Source organism: Onychostruthus taczanowskii, unplaced genomic scaffold (genome assembly GCF_017590055.1).
Source record: "Onychostruthus taczanowskii isolate IOZ18803 unplaced genomic scaffold, ASM1759005v1 scaffold44, whole genome shotgun sequence".
In the NCBI taxonomy this organism is placed as follows: Eukaryota; Metazoa; Chordata; class Aves; order Passeriformes; family Passeridae; genus Onychostruthus; species Onychostruthus taczanowskii.
Genome location: NW_024501903.1, coordinates 1070815 through 1085581, shown reverse-complemented (window position 1 = coordinate 1085581; position 14767 = coordinate 1070815). Strand labels below are relative to the sequence as shown.

The window sequence follows — 14767 nt, the reverse complement described above, 5'->3', positions numbered from 1 at the left end:
CCTGACGGGATGGAATTGGAGATTAGCATCCAAGGCTGAACAATTAATTAGCAGGGGTGGATACAGTGCGACGTGCTTGGGGTGAAGCTGCATTGTCTTGAGCACATGGATGGCAATATTCCCTGCAGCAGGCACTGCATCCCAGAGGGAGAGAGGAGTGTGCCAGAGGCCCCAGGGCATCTTCCTGCCCCTCAAGAAACCAAGCTACATTGAGAGTTCTTTGGGAAAAGGGATTTTTTTCACCCAGGAATTTCTCATCAGGAAAGGAAAATCTTCCAAACAATTACAGTTTGTACGTTTTCATTTCCTGTTGGAAATCAAACAAAACAATCGATTTCTTATTTAGTTGCATATCAGAATGACATACTGAAACAAACAAGATGGTGCTTTTTCAAACAAAAGCATTTAGCTCTGTCACAGTTTATCCCAAAAACTTGCTCTTTTTTTTCTTTTGTTTTTTTCCTGTTCTTTTAGTACTTTTCTGTCTTTTCATACTGAAGAACAAGAGGCAATGTATTCTGATTGTGAGAAAGTGAAGACAATAGCACCATTGTTTACATGCTGGGAAAAAAAAAAATCAGCTGGCAAAAGCTGGAAACCAGTAGTGAAGCAATGGGAACTCTCCTATTTAGAGGTTAAAAATCGGTGCAGGCACCTCACTAAAACAAATTCTGACAAAAACCAGTTTTCTAGTAAACACTTGATTCCTGAGTTTTCTGCAAAATATTTTCACCCATCTCAACAGAAAAGAAGGATTCTTTTCTGACTTCAAAGACTAGACTAGAACTTACAAACTGGTTAACCGTGGCACACATTTAAATTTTGGTTGTTGTAGCATGTCAGTTGTAGGTGCATTGGAGTGCTCTGGCTGCCCCCAGTCAAAGTTCTTGCATACATGTTCTCCCCTTGTGCCAGGCACTCAGCCATCACCACAGTGAGTGGCAACTCAAATGACCAGGTCCCATGTCCCTGTTGGTAACACCACTTTGCATGTTATCTCCATCACAACCTGTGAAGCTGCAGGGCCTCTCTCAGTAATAAGAAAGAAAATAAAAGAAAATGTATTACATTTCATACTTGTAATTAGCCAGTATGTTACATTTCTCAATTATCCTCAGTTTCACACATGGAGGAGAAAAATTTCTAGGCAATTTTCTAAGAGTGCCTTTTACTTTCCCTTTTGATATTTCTTCCTTTTCTTTGTTGCTATTGTTTCTTATTTTTTGCCTTTTTTTTTTTCTTGCCCTTTTCCCCAAGCCGGAAGGGACTGAAGTGGAAACCACATATAACTCTGTGCTCTGTGCATCTGGTAAGAGCCATTTGTTTTCCAAAACTTTCTTTGCTAAGGTAGAAACTAAAGACAAATGTGGAATAAAAGGTTTGTGAGTGTTCCACTGTGAGAAGATAGGTGTAGGGATCTGATAAAATTTAACAAACTAGATATTTGTTCAACTGTTAGTGAAAACTCCTGTAGGAGAAGAGCTGAGAATGTAACAATTTTTACAATTAGAGAGGGAGAAGCACATCTTTTAAGAAATGAGGCTGGCCAGGTCAATGCAAGGAGAGAATATTTGGGATTTGATATGGTTATCTCTAATGCCTTTCATTTAACAGATGTAAAATCTGGACAAACCAGACTCTGTGGTAAGCCAGATCTGCCCACCAAAGAAGAAAAGGCCAGAAACATAGTCTGGAAAAGGGAAAAGGTGTCTTTGTCAGTCAAAACTGGTTGATGGTGCCATGTAGAAGTCCATGACAATCTGTGTGTGAGGATGATGCAGGCCCAATACCAAATTTGCAGGATGGGAAACTTCATCAACAAAATTACAGATGAAAGGATTTGTTGAAGTCAGGAAACCCCTCTTCAGGGGATAGTGTCTCACCCATGGATAGCTGCTACCCATGCATTGTAGATACATCTGGAATTGTAACCAAATTAATCTGCTTTTTATCTCAGAAGAGTCAGTGTCACAGACAGTCTCCTTGGCTCTCCCAGAGACTGTGGTGGATGGCTCAGCCAGAGCATATTACTCAGTGTTAGGTAAGTGAAACCTCCTCAAAGTGTCTCATGCTGTTTTGAAACACTGCCACTTTCAGGCTGTGCTCAGTCTAATGGCCAATTTACGCTGTGAATTGTCCCACTGCTCAGGTGACATCATGGGCACTGCCATGCAGAACCTGCACCAGCTCCTCCAGATGCCCTTTGGCTGTGGGGAGCAGAACATGGTTCTGTTTGCACCCAACATCTACGTCCTGGACTATCTGAACAAGACAGGGCAGCTGAGTGAGGAGATCAAATCCAAGGCCACTGGATACTTAGTGAGCGGTGAGTTTTGCCTTTGTTCATCCCTTCCCTTGGCTACTGGATAAGGACACTGTTGGCCACTGGCCTGGATGATCTGTTGGAGGCTGTCTCTAGAAAGGAACAGGGTACTGGCAGGTTAGGGGTGTACAATACAGTATCTGTAAGAAGGAATCCTGTGCTCAGTTGGAAGTACAGGGTGATAGACAGCAGCATCCAAACAGGAACACAGAAAAAGTCCAGGGCTGGCAATAACTCAGGATTTCCCTCCATAAGAAAAGGGTTGTATGAACTACATAAATCAGACTATAACCATTAATCATGGCAGCTGCTCATGTAGATCTTGAATTCTCCTTGGGATTGAGGTGTGAAAGTATTGCTCACCTTTGACCAGGGCAGAATTTTACCACATTAGCTAGGGCATGATGACAGACACAACATCAGTACATAGGCACAGGATGGGCATCTGCTGATTAGCAAGGGATGGTTGTGACTCAGTTATTTTTGCAGGAATATTGTATTTTCTCCAAAGAAAATTACCCTGTTTTCTGCATTCTTATCCTATGTAGGACTCACATTTTTAATCAGTTCTCCTTTGGGAACTGTTCTCCCTTTTCTCTCGAGTCTGGGATGCATTTATCTCTCCTCCTGAAGTCTTGGGCAGAGAGAAGCAGTGACCACAGATAGGCAGCCTCCAGGTGTTTTTGGAGACAGGAAGAGCACAAGAATAGAGATATTCAAAGCTGGGGGTTTCTCTGAACTTCCTTTGTAATACTGAGCAGCACAGGTCACATCTGTGCCATAGCCAAGGGGGTCAGTGTGTCCCATGTCTGCTGCATTTCCCTTGAAAAGCACTGTGGCAACTGAAATATATTTTCACTCTTCATTTCAGGGTATCAAAGGCAATTGAAGTATAAACATCAGGATGGTTCTTATAGCACATTTGGGCCACGTTATGGGCAAGTTGGAAATACCTGGTAAGACTTCGGTACCTCTGGCTTTTCAGTTCTGTTTTTCATGCCCTCTTATTCCTCGGTGTTCTGTTGTACTTGGCCATTTGGAGTGTGGAATGGAGGCGGAGATGAAGTTAAATGGGCCTTATGACCTCTGATGGGTACAGGGCCTACTCAGGATGTCTTGGCTCCCTCTATCACTTTCAGGCTCACAGCCTTTGTCCTCAAGTCCTTTGCCCAGGCCCGGCCTCACATCTTCATAGAGGAGAAGCACATCCAGGATGCTTTGATCTGGCTTACTCAAAAGCAGAAGGAGAATGGCTGTTTCCGCAGTTCTGGGACGCTCCTGAACAATGCCATGAAGGTAACAGGTCTGCCTGGTTGGCTCCACATGGGCTTTGTCAGGCTGGAACTTGGCCATAAGTCACTCTGGCATCAACAGAGTTATTTCAGCAATTGGGGTATGGGAGGGAGTGAGGAATTGCATATGTGGGCTGTCATAGAAGCAGGAAGAAGTCAGCACCATCTTCTGAAGGACTAAGCATGAAAAAGAAGCCAGGGAGAATTTGTCCCTGCAGAATGTAGGTATGTAGCACAGGGAGAAGCCAGTGGCAGTCTGTGGGATCAACAAGTACTTCTGTGTTTCCCTGCAGGGTGGAGTGAATGACGAAGTCACACTGGCAGCCTACATCACTATTGCACTGCTGGAGATTCCTCTGCCTGTAACCGTACGTGTCTGCACCCCAACCTGAGCCACAGACAGTCCTAACCTGCCCCACTAGTGTCCCCACACCCAGATTATCAGGTCGCTTTACCTTTGGAAAGAAAAAAATTTGTCTGAATAGTCTTTCCATTTAAGCCTGGACTGAAGGAACATCTTCCTCCATTTTCTTCCCCTGTCCCATTCCATATACACATTTCACTTAACATTTTTCTGAGTTCTTCTGTGGATGATAATGGATTTGCTCCATAAAGCTTGGATTGAGAATGAGAAAAAAAATTTAATTCTCTGAAGTAGCCAAATAGGTTTTCTACACCTACAGAAATCTCCTTCTCAGAATAGTACAATCCTTTTGAACCATTCTTGGCCCTATTGGGCAGACACAACACTACAGGTCTGTAAAAAAGGATGGCACTTTCAGGTATTCATTGTAATTTTCTCTAGATGGTTTTGTGGGAAATCCCCATCCTTAGGGCTTGAAGAAAAAGGTATACCTATAAGGAATACCATCATGGCACTCTGTGGAAAGCCCAAAGCCTATTTAAGAGCAGTGTGGGTTTGGTCATTCTGATCCCCTCACTTTGAGACACGGTGGTGGTGCAGGTAAAACTGGGGAATGAATCAGAGCAGAAGGACTGCTGAGCCAGTGTGGTTGCCAGGCTGTTGCAATCCTTCTGCTCCAAATGTAGTAGGGAATGTTCTGTGTCCAAAGTTTTTTCCTTTGTAGCAAGAACAAGCAGAAGGCATTATTTTGTCAGTAAGGTGACATGGATGACACTAACTTCACCAGAAGAGCATTCTTTCTTTGTCATGTGTTGTGTTTAGAAGCCAAGCTCTCAGGCAGAGCCATACTGGATAACTAGGATTTTTTCCAGCTCCTTGTCTGAGACCAAAACTGCCACTGAATGTGTAGGAAGGGGTTTGTCACAATCTGAGTGGGGTATGAGGGCATTTCAGGTTAAGGTGCATGAACAAAGATTAGCACAGTCCTTAAGTAATTAAGGCTCATACAGAGTATTTCTATAAAATAAACCATATTAAACCCTGATAAAAACCTTAATAGCACTGTCCTTAGCATGTGTGTCACTATTGTCACATCCTGTCATTAGACTGCACTCCTCCCCAACACTTACCTTACAAACAGTAGTAGACATAGACACAACCAATTTAGGTTTTATTCTTTGCTTTCTTAAAACCAGCTGAACTGCTTCTCCAATGGGGATCACAGAAGATTTCATCTTCCAGCACACACACAGTGAAATTCAAAGCACAAAGCAACAGAAAAGCATGTATTTTCCTTCTAGACCCTTTATTAAGCTGTAAATGTGCTGTTAGCTTTCAGGTCATGGCATGCTCTCCCTGCAGAGCTACTTTTTCAATTTTATAACAGCTTTTCTATCACAAATGAGGAGTAGTCATGTCTTGCTGAAAGTTTGTGGTGTAAGAATGTCTGTAAGTCATAAGAGCATGTAAAGTAGCTACATTTTACTTTGCTGTAGTGACCGGACTCTTAAACCAATACATGCATTGCAAATGTGAATATCACCGAAAAAAATCCAGAAAATACAAAAAAACCACACTTTTTTTTTCCCCTTGTTCAGAGATAGACTTCATCAGCAAACTAGAATCTATATTACTTTCAGCAAGTGAAATTTTTTTGAAAGTGCCCTGGAAAAGAGGAAACAAACAAAAAGGAAATGATAGAGCAGAGTGTGAAACCATGGAACAGTCTCAGGGTGATAGCTGGAGAGGAAAGCAAGTATTCAGTACACCTAAAGCAAGGAAGTATTTCAGAGAGGTCCTCTTTCCCCAGAACACAATCAGGCCAGGAATTTTTCTCATGGAAAAAGAATTGGAGCCTTGCTTCACAGTCTTTAAATCAAACTGGGAAAAACCATTACAACAAGACAAGTAAAAGAAAAGGAGATTCAAGATAAGGAACAGCTTTTGGCTGCCCATTTGTCCTGGGAATTATTAGACCTGGAGGGAAGGGACACACACTGGTAAAACCATTGTTAGGCCAGAGAGTGGGATGCTAAGGACCATGGGTACCATCCTGTGCCTGTTGTTCCAAGATGGAGCTCAGTACAATCACCTCTAGCTTGGTCTCTCTCTCCTTCCAGCACTCAGTGGTGCGGAATGCTCTCTTCTGCCTGGAAACAGCAGCAAATCAGAAAGAAAACCACGTGTACACCAAGGCCCTGCTGGCATACGCCTTTGCCTTGGCAGGGAACAGGGAGAAGCGGAAGGCATTGCTTGACTCACTTGAAAAGGAAGCTGTGAGAAAGGGTGAGTGCTCCTGGTGGGACGTGGCTTTCACCAGCCTTACACCTCCTCTTGGTGGATTGGCTTTTCCAGGTGGGGCAGTAGCTGCAGGCCCTGGCCTCTGTGGGTAGGGAAAGGTGGAGGGAGAGGAAAGGCTTGTGCAGAGGGATTGCTTTTCTGACAAGTGCCTCTCAGGGCCCAGTCCTTCTTCTCTGCTCTGAGGGAGCTCACCAGGAAGCACCAGGCAGCATCCCCTTGGTGCTGAGCCCCTGGGTGGCTCTGCTCCCATCTCTCCTCAGCCCGCTCCTCTCGCCATGGCAGGCACTGCTTAGCAAAGGCCTGGCAATGCCCAGGAACATTCCTTCCTTCCTTCCTTCCTTCCTTCCTTCCTTCCTTCCTTCCTTCCTTCCTTCCTTCCAGGGCACGTGCTCAATGTAGAACACAGGTGACCTTGCAGAGCACAAGGCATGTCAGTCAGAGAAGAGATGGGTGTGCTGAGAGAGAAAATGAGCATACAGGGCATTTGGGAGGCTGCAGCACAAGTTCTGAATTGTCTGGGGAAATCCTGTCAATCTTTCAGAATTATTCTGTTTAAGTCAGGGTGGACACAGGGTTTGGCCAAGCAGTAGCAGACTGTAGCTCATAAATGTGAATGTGCAGTCTAGGATAAAGTGGTGTCTAGGCCTGAGGCTCAGCAGTCTCCTACTCATTGTCAACCTGCAAAATGTGTAAACCTGACCCTTCCCACTTCACCCTGCATGACAGATACATCCCAGAGGCTCTGTCCTCCCAGCTGGATCAGGCAGCAGGTCAGGAAGCCCCTTGCAATATTTGCTAGTAACAGCTGCTTGTTGTCTCTCTCGCTGCCCCTGTGAAGATGGCTCTGTTCACTGGCAGCGGCCTGGGAAGGAGCCCGAGGCCGATCTCCCGTTCCATCGCTCCCGAGCTCCCTCTGCGGAAGTGGAGATGACGGCCTACGTGCTCCTGGCTCACCTCACCTCGCAGCCAGCCCCTGCCCAGGAGGAGCTGGCCTTTGCATCCCTTATTGCAAAGTGGATCAGCAGCCAGCAGAATCCCAGTGGAGGCTTCTCCTCTACCCAGGTGAGCTGCTTCCCTCCAGCCACCTCACACATGAAGGTCAGAAGATGGGATGTGTCAGAGAGCCAGGTGGGAGCACAGGAAGTTTTGTAAGGAAGGTGGGAACTGCAGCCCTGCAACAGATGCATGCAGTACCTACCATGGCTGACAAGTTCCTGAGAGGCTACAGACAAATGTGTCAGGTAGTGCCCCTGGGAAGGGCAATATGCTGATGCTGCTCTTTCCCTCTGTCTTTTCTTCTTAAGATGGGAGAAAGTGAGGATGGAGGGGAGGGTGCCAGCTGGCAGAAAGGGCAGGCTGTAGGAGGACGGGCTACAGGAGGAGAGGCTAATTGCATCCCCTGCTGGGACGTTGGGACTCGTCTCTTTCAGGACACAGTGGTGGCTCTCCAAGCCTTGTCCCTGTATGGAGCTGCCACCTATGCCAAGAGCGGGGCAGCTTCCAAAGTGGCCCTGCAATCTGGAGGGGACTTCCAACAAGACTTCCAAGTGGATCCCAGCAACCGGCTGCTGCTCCAGCGCGTGCCCCTTCCCCAGGTGCCAGGGGAGTACAGCGTGGAGGTGTCTGGTGAAGGATGTGTCTACCTGCAGGTGAGGGTGATGGGGACAGCTGGCATGCTGGGGGGGAGCCCCTGGCCAGGCTGGAGAGGAAAGAATCATAGGGTCATCCAGGTTGGAAAACATTCTGAAATCATTGAGTCCTTCCATTGAGGTAGAGGAAAGAACAGGAGAGAGGGGAGAAGTGGAAGGCTGTGGGTAAAGGGCAGAGGATAGAAAGAGCAGAGGAATGTGGCAGAGAGAGTGGGAGAGAAGGAGGGAAGGCTGTGCAGTGTGGAGGAGCTGTGAGAAGCGGGGAGGCTGGCTGTGAGAGGGTCCCCTCTCTGGCATGTTGAGCCCACTCACACACTCACACTGAGCTGCTGGCTGTCCCCTAGACCAGCCTGAGGTACAACGTGCAGCCCACGCAGGAGGAGGCGCCCTTCATGCTCCACGTGCACACAGTCCCCGAGGAGTGTGGGGACTCCAAGGCTCACAAGGTCTTTGACATTGTCATAAACGTCAGGTGAGTCTGCGTTTCAGTCTGAGCTTTCTTCTTGAGCTCTGGGGGCTGAGGGAGGTCTGGTTATCCCCAGGGTGAGGCAGTCTGAGAGTGCAGCACATTCCTGGGAAGCGGGGCAGGGGGCATCTGGTCTGCGAGGAGAAGCTCTGGAGGAAGGACTTGTCCTGCAGAGTGGGCAGCCCAGGGCTGGGCTGGTGGGAGGCTGGGTAGATGACAAGGAGAACCTGGCACAGCTGGAGAAGAAGGTGCTGGATTGCCAGGAGTTAGTGGGGTGCCAAGTGTTATGGAAAAGCTGGAAGTGTGCCCAGCTCTGAGTTGATGTGCGTTGGATCTTTGTTGCTTGATTCCTCAGTTACACAGGGGAGCGCAATGTCTCCAACATGGTGATTGTTGATGTGAAGATGCTGTCAGGATTTGTCCCCTTGAAGTCCTCAGTGGGGAAGGTATGATGCTGTGTCAAGCATTTCTTTGAGTAGATCTGTTTTTAATATGGGGCATCAATTTCTTTCTTTAAAGTAGCATTTAATTTTTTCCTGGTATCTTCTCCACTCTTCGACCTGTCCATCTTTTCCTCCAGGTTTTCCACCCCTCACCTCTGGAGTAGGGGTGAATAAGGGATGCCAGCAGCAGTATTTCCTTCCCACTCCTCAAGCTCTTATGGTAGCTTGCAGTTTTATGTGCTGTTTAGTCCCAGATCAAAAGATGGAAGTGCCCCTTGGCACTGCCATCCCATCAAGTCTAATATCAGGGACTCAAAAGCCTTGGGAGATATGTGATAGCTATGACAATACTGGTCCCCCATTCCATTTTTGTGTCAAGAAGGTGAAAGAGCCTGAAATGGTCAGAGCTGGGGGAAGTCTTATTGTGTGGGCCTTCATAGAAGAGTGTTTGACAAGTCCCCTGGGAAGTACACTTCCTGTGCTTTACTTCATAGAACCTACATGATGAGATTTTAGTGGTGGGGAGAAATTGAGAAAGATTGACTAACTTCCCTTCAGATCATCAACCTCCTCCACATCTCCTTTCCCCAGCTCTCAAACACACGGTTTCAGCAGATCCAGCGAACAGAAGTGAACACAAACCATGTTTTGCTGTACATCGAGCAGGTGAGGATAACCCAGGGCTGCCATGGGGCACACGCTGAGCTCTGCAGCACAATGGCAGTAGCACAAAGTGGAGATGGAGATCACTGCTAACATCCCCGGAGCATGGGTGGCTGGGAAGAGCATCGGTGTCCCCCCAGAGCACGGGTGGCTGGGGAGAGGATGGGAGCCTGGGGACAGAGCAGAGACACAGGGGAGCCCCTGCAGGACAGAGCCCCCCTGAGCCTCTACTGCTTCCCTTCCCCAGCTGGGCAGGGACACCCTGAGCTTCTCCTTCACGGTGGAGCGGGACATCCCCGTGCGGGGCCTGAAGCCAGCCCAGGTGAAGGTCTATGACTACTACGAGACAGGTGAGTGCTGCAAGTGGGTGAGGCTGGGCAGGGGGACACAGGGAGGGCCTCAGGAGCTGTGGGGACCCGCAGCTGCCCCAGCCTGGCACTGCCACCCCAGCCATGCCCTGAGCTTTGGGAGTGCCATGGATGCTGGTCCTGTGTTCATTTCTGGCCCTGCAGTGTGGCTGTGCCTGTGCTTCCAGGCACACCTGCTGCTCCTTGTGCCTCTGCTGTCCTGGCTGCTGTGCCAGGGTGGCAGTGACAGAGCTCTCTGTGTCCACCTCAGCCCTGTGTGCTGGGAGGAGGTGTCTGAGCAGCCCTTGGCTATGCTGGCAAGTAGACCTGCTGGAGCTGCCTGTGCGGGTGGCTCTGCCTTGCTGCCACTGCCCCCAGACAGGGCTGGGACTGGGGCTACCCCCACCCCAACTGGGATCTCTGGGGAAACTGGGGATGGAGGCACCAGCCTGCTCTGGGGGTCTGGGAAAAGCATGTCTGTGGCACCCATTCCTCTGCCAGCAGTGCCAGGGATCATGACAGCTCACTCTCCCTTCCCTTCTGTTTCCAGATGAGTTTGCCACACAGGAATACAGTGCTCCCTGCACCACAGGTAGGGTACTGCTTCCTTCACTGCTCTCTGCATTTTCTCCATTATATTTTTGGTCTTCCAGCCAGCACTTGTCTCTTCCTGTTTGAATTTGGATGACGTTGGTCCAACTTACAGGTACAGATCTGGCGTGTAAAATAAAGAGCATAGGTGTTACAGAGATGGCAAGTTTGCCTTTGGTTTCTACTGTCTGGAGGAACTGCTGCTTCCTGCTCAGGTTCCTGCTGCCCCAGGGCCTCTCAGGAAAAAGCTGTGCCTCATAACCCTGGGCAGGCAGCCCTCAGTACCCACTTGGAGGCTGAGCTGTCGGGACAGAATACTGTCATCTTTGGGGGATTCTCTGCAATGCAAGGCTTAGGAGCCCAGGTAATTTAGGAGCTTCTGTAAAAAGCTCTGGCCAAGGCTATTTCTCCTCTCCTATATGGAGTCTTCCAATATGAAGACTGGCAGGTCTTGCTTCCCATCCATTGCCCAGTTTCAGGTGTTTGGAATATGGAGGCTTCTGGAAAGCAGAATTCCTGGGAAATGGTTTTTTGCAGGACCTGACTGTGACAACTGAAAACAGAGAAAAAGTGATTTGGACTTGGAGAAGGTAAAAGCTTTGCCTTCTGCTGGTGGTAAATGGTGGCATTTATCTCATTTAGTGTTTCTAACTGAAAAAGCAGAAGAGTCTGAACTCCCACACTGATATTCCATAGTGTTTGTTAATCTGAGGTGTGTCCATAGGAACGGCTGTTTTCTGCTGATTCTGGACCTACAGTCTCCCTTCATGGAAAAATGTTCATAAGTCCAAACACGAGTGCACAGTAAAACATTTCCAAAAGGTGTTTTAGTGTGGTCTGGTTGTCCAGTGTGAGACTCATGGGGAGACCTTAGATTTTAGGCTACTTTTCCCCAGTTCTGTTAGAAGGCCGAGATTTTATCTTCCTTGGAAAGTGTGATGGGAAATTGCTACTTAAGAGGCTCGTCCACTAGTCTAAATGTACAGAGGTGGCCTGCACTGACTAGAAGGCAGATCTCAGTTGCCAAGCTTCCCTCCCTGCCCTGTATAGCAGAGCAATAGAGTGCAGTAGATTTCTTCCACTCTTTGCAGAGAAATAAACAGAATGTGTCTCAGTGCTACACTGACCAGCTTTTCCTGTTTGCTCCCTTGCACATCTCAGTTGTGACAAATCCCTCTGCTTATCTCTCCCAGTGGGTCAGGGGGAATTTCAGCCCTCTCTCAACCTCACACTGCCTTGAAGGTGACACAAGTAGTGAGTGCTGTGGATGACCCTCCCCCCTGATAAAACAGCAGCTCTCTCTCCTGTACTGTGCTTCACACACAACCTGGCTTCCACATCCACATCTTGCTCCCTCTGTTTCTCAACATTAGAAAGCAGATAGACATATCCCTCTGACTCCTGTTCCCTCCCATCTTCTTTCATCCTTGCAGAGGAAGCAGACCAGGGAAATGACTGAAGAACACTCCCAGATGCTGGAACCTGCCTGCCTCACCACCACCACAGCATGACATTAATAATGCCTGCATGGAATGGAAAGTGAACTTTACAAATAAATTAACTGTACTCACCAATGATTTTTGAACAATTTGTTCCCAGTTCTGATTTTTCCTGCTCATCTTTCTGTCACAGCTTTAATCTCCCTGGCTTCTTATGTTAAAGAGTAACCCATCTAACAATGCCTCTGTGCAGGGAAATAAGGCTAACAAGTGAGGGGGAAAAAAAGAGGACAGAATTATCTAAGTGGGGGTCAGCCTTTCTAATGTATCTGTCTCTGTGTTATGATCTCTGAACTTATCATCTGTATGCAGTCTAATCAATGGAGAAGGACAGGTAGTTCTTGGGAACAATTTCTCTCCCCTGGCTTACAAACCATATCCTCCATTGAACTGGTCTCTGCAGAGGCCTATCCCACCATTAGGCAGCCTGGAAGATCAACTAATGTTACATAAAATTCAGCCTCTGTTTTCTTCCCTGTAGACACCCCTCCTGGGATGGTTTCTTGTTTGTAGAAGAGTGGGAGGAGACAGAGTCTGCTCTCCTCAATATTAGAGAGTGCCAGGGGGGCAGGAGGGATGTGTGCCTGCATTATGCCTTCGGCTGCTGCCTTACAATGCTTGTTCCTTCTTGTGGAAGTTTCCATTGTCTCATGTCTGCTACTTCTGGGAGATTCCCAAGGAGAAGCTAATGGCATTTGCCACTAACCTACCTGCCTAAGCCTAGTTTAAATGGTACATTCATTTAAATCACATAGCTCCTTTGATGAAACTGTCTATAGGCCTCTTAGGCACCCCCAGGAATGATCCCCCTTTCTTTGTTTTGTCTCAAGAATTTGTGGTTTTAACTTTTGAATGCAAAAAAAATCTTATGAGCCTGTTTATTCTCATTAAATGCTTACTGTTAGGTATCATGGCATGTTGTGCATCCAAAGTATTAACAGTTGGCTGTTTCATCCAATTTTTGGTTTAGTGTACCTGCACAAACAGTGTCATTGACAACAAATAAAATTCTTCATCTATTCTGCTAGATATTAATATTATGTCACTTTGTCTTCTGTTATGTTTGGGCTTTACACACTCAAGGCCTTTTGACACCTCATATTCAGAGGAGACTGTGGAATGAACCAGCTTCAGTGACAGATGAGCAAAATTCATAACACAACTAAATTGCCTTTTGTTTTGAATTAGAAATAATATAGCCATCTATTTTTTCTACCATAAGGCAATTTCTTTTCCAGAGAAAGGATGGTCTGTATCTGTGAAATAAGCTACAAGAGGGACTCCTATAGATGTATTTGCTCAAGCTTACTTTGGCAGGGTGAAAAGCACCTCTGTACATAGAAACATGTAAGTAAAACACACATGGTGCCATATGACCTCTTGAACTGAGGCTGACTGCCTCTGCATCCATGTGAGACATCTAGACCAGAGAAAATATAATCATTTGGAAAATGTACATGAAAAATGTTTAGCCCAAATTACGAGATGTGAATCCAGATCCTCCCCACTGAAATCTGCTGGAGCATTGTAAGCCTACTTGTGAAGGAGAAAAAAAGAGTTTTAAAAATTACTCAGACAACCCAGAGGAGATCTATGGACCTCCACTGAGGGAAAGATTATAAAGTTCTTATGAAAAATGAAAGGGGTTTTTGCTCATAAAGTGGTTGTTGGTTGAATTTTTGCCTAAGATTGGCAAAATGAGTGCCATCATGTGTCACATATAGGAGAACCAGGTGATCAGACCCAGCTAGCAGAGGTTTGGGAAAGGCAGGTCCTGCTTGACCAGTCTCATCTCCTTCCACGACAAGGTGACCCACTCAATGGATAAGGGAAAGGCTGTGGATGTAGGTTACCCAGACTTCAGTAAAGCCTTTGACACAATTTTCCACAGCATTCTCCTGGAGAATCTGGCTGCTCATGGCTCAGACAGGTGCACTGTTTGCTGGGTAAAAAGCTGTGTGGATAGCCAGGCCCAGGGAGAGGTGGTGAATGGAGCTACATCCAGCTGGTCACCAGTGGGGTCCCAGGGATCAGTGTTGGGACCACTCCTGCTTAATTATCAATGACCTGAGGGGATCAAGGGCACCCTCAGTAAGTTTGAAGGAAACATCAAGCTGGATGGGAGTGTGGATCTGCTGGAGGGCAGGAGGGCTCTGCAGAGGGATCTGGACCAGCTGGATGCATGGGTCAAGGTCAGTGGTGTGAGGCCAAGTGCTGGGGCCCACACTTGGGTCACAACAACCCCATGCAACCCTACGTGGTTTAGCAGTGGACTGAGCAATGCTGGGTTTATGGTAGGACTTGATCTTAAAGCCTTCTCCAACCTAAAAAATTCCATGAATGACACTGTTAAAGTCCCAGTCCCTCTGTGATTTTACTTTAGCTGTTTAGAAACAAGCAGAACCTGCTAGAATGGGAAAGTCCACAGGTCTTCACTTCTATCTGGGCTGCTGCAAAAGATCAGATTGGACAGGTTCACAGCGTCCTTGCACCTCCCAGCAGTGATTTCACAGTGCAGTCAAAGGCAATATGTGATTAGAGGTTTATGTCTGAGGATCACCTTGCAGAAAACACTCTCTGTAAATGCAGAGTGACAAACTCCCAGTGCATAATGAATGAGATACGATGTCCTCTCTCCTTAAACAACTGGCAAGTATGGAGAAAAATCTCCCAACTACCAAAAGCTGTCTGCCTTCTGGTATTCCTGAGGAGTTCCCAAACACCACCTTGCCATGGATGGCTCTGGATTGTAATCTCAGGCCATGACATGGATAGGAAGAGCATAACAGAAGCATAACAGTAATAGAAAACAAGGTCAGAGACATCTGA

The 14767-nt window shown here is 47.1% G+C and overlaps 1 protein-coding gene across 3 annotated transcripts in view; it reads left to right on the top strand.

Moving 5' to 3' along the window:
- The window catches only part of LOC121340954 (alpha-2-macroglobulin-like), a 36140-nt gene extending 24134 nt beyond the window's left edge, over positions 1 to 12006 (top strand). For all 3 annotated transcript variants that reach the window (XM_041414062.1, XM_041414061.1, XM_041414060.1), the window contains exons 22-36: positions 1258 to 1309; positions 1958 to 2041; positions 2150 to 2326; positions 3195 to 3279; positions 3463 to 3619; positions 3909 to 3983; positions 6100 to 6265; positions 7119 to 7342; positions 7711 to 7929; positions 8274 to 8401; positions 8751 to 8841; positions 9430 to 9504; positions 9749 to 9851; positions 10399 to 10440; positions 11873 to 12006. In XM_041414062.1, coding sequence (XP_041269996.1) covers positions 1258 to 1309; positions 1958 to 2041; positions 2150 to 2326; positions 3195 to 3279; positions 3463 to 3619; positions 3909 to 3983; positions 6100 to 6265; positions 7119 to 7342; positions 7711 to 7929; positions 8274 to 8401; positions 8751 to 8841; positions 9430 to 9504; positions 9749 to 9851; positions 10399 to 10440; positions 11873 to 11898 — 1704 coding nt within the window. In that variant the 3' untranslated portion in view covers positions 11899 to 12006. The remainder of the gene's footprint in view (positions 1 to 1257; positions 1310 to 1957; positions 2042 to 2149; positions 2327 to 3194; positions 3280 to 3462; positions 3620 to 3908; positions 3984 to 6099; positions 6266 to 7118; positions 7343 to 7710; positions 7930 to 8273; positions 8402 to 8750; positions 8842 to 9429; positions 9505 to 9748; positions 9852 to 10398; positions 10441 to 11872) is intronic.
- The last annotated feature ends 2761 nt before the right edge of the window (positions 12007 to 14767 follow it).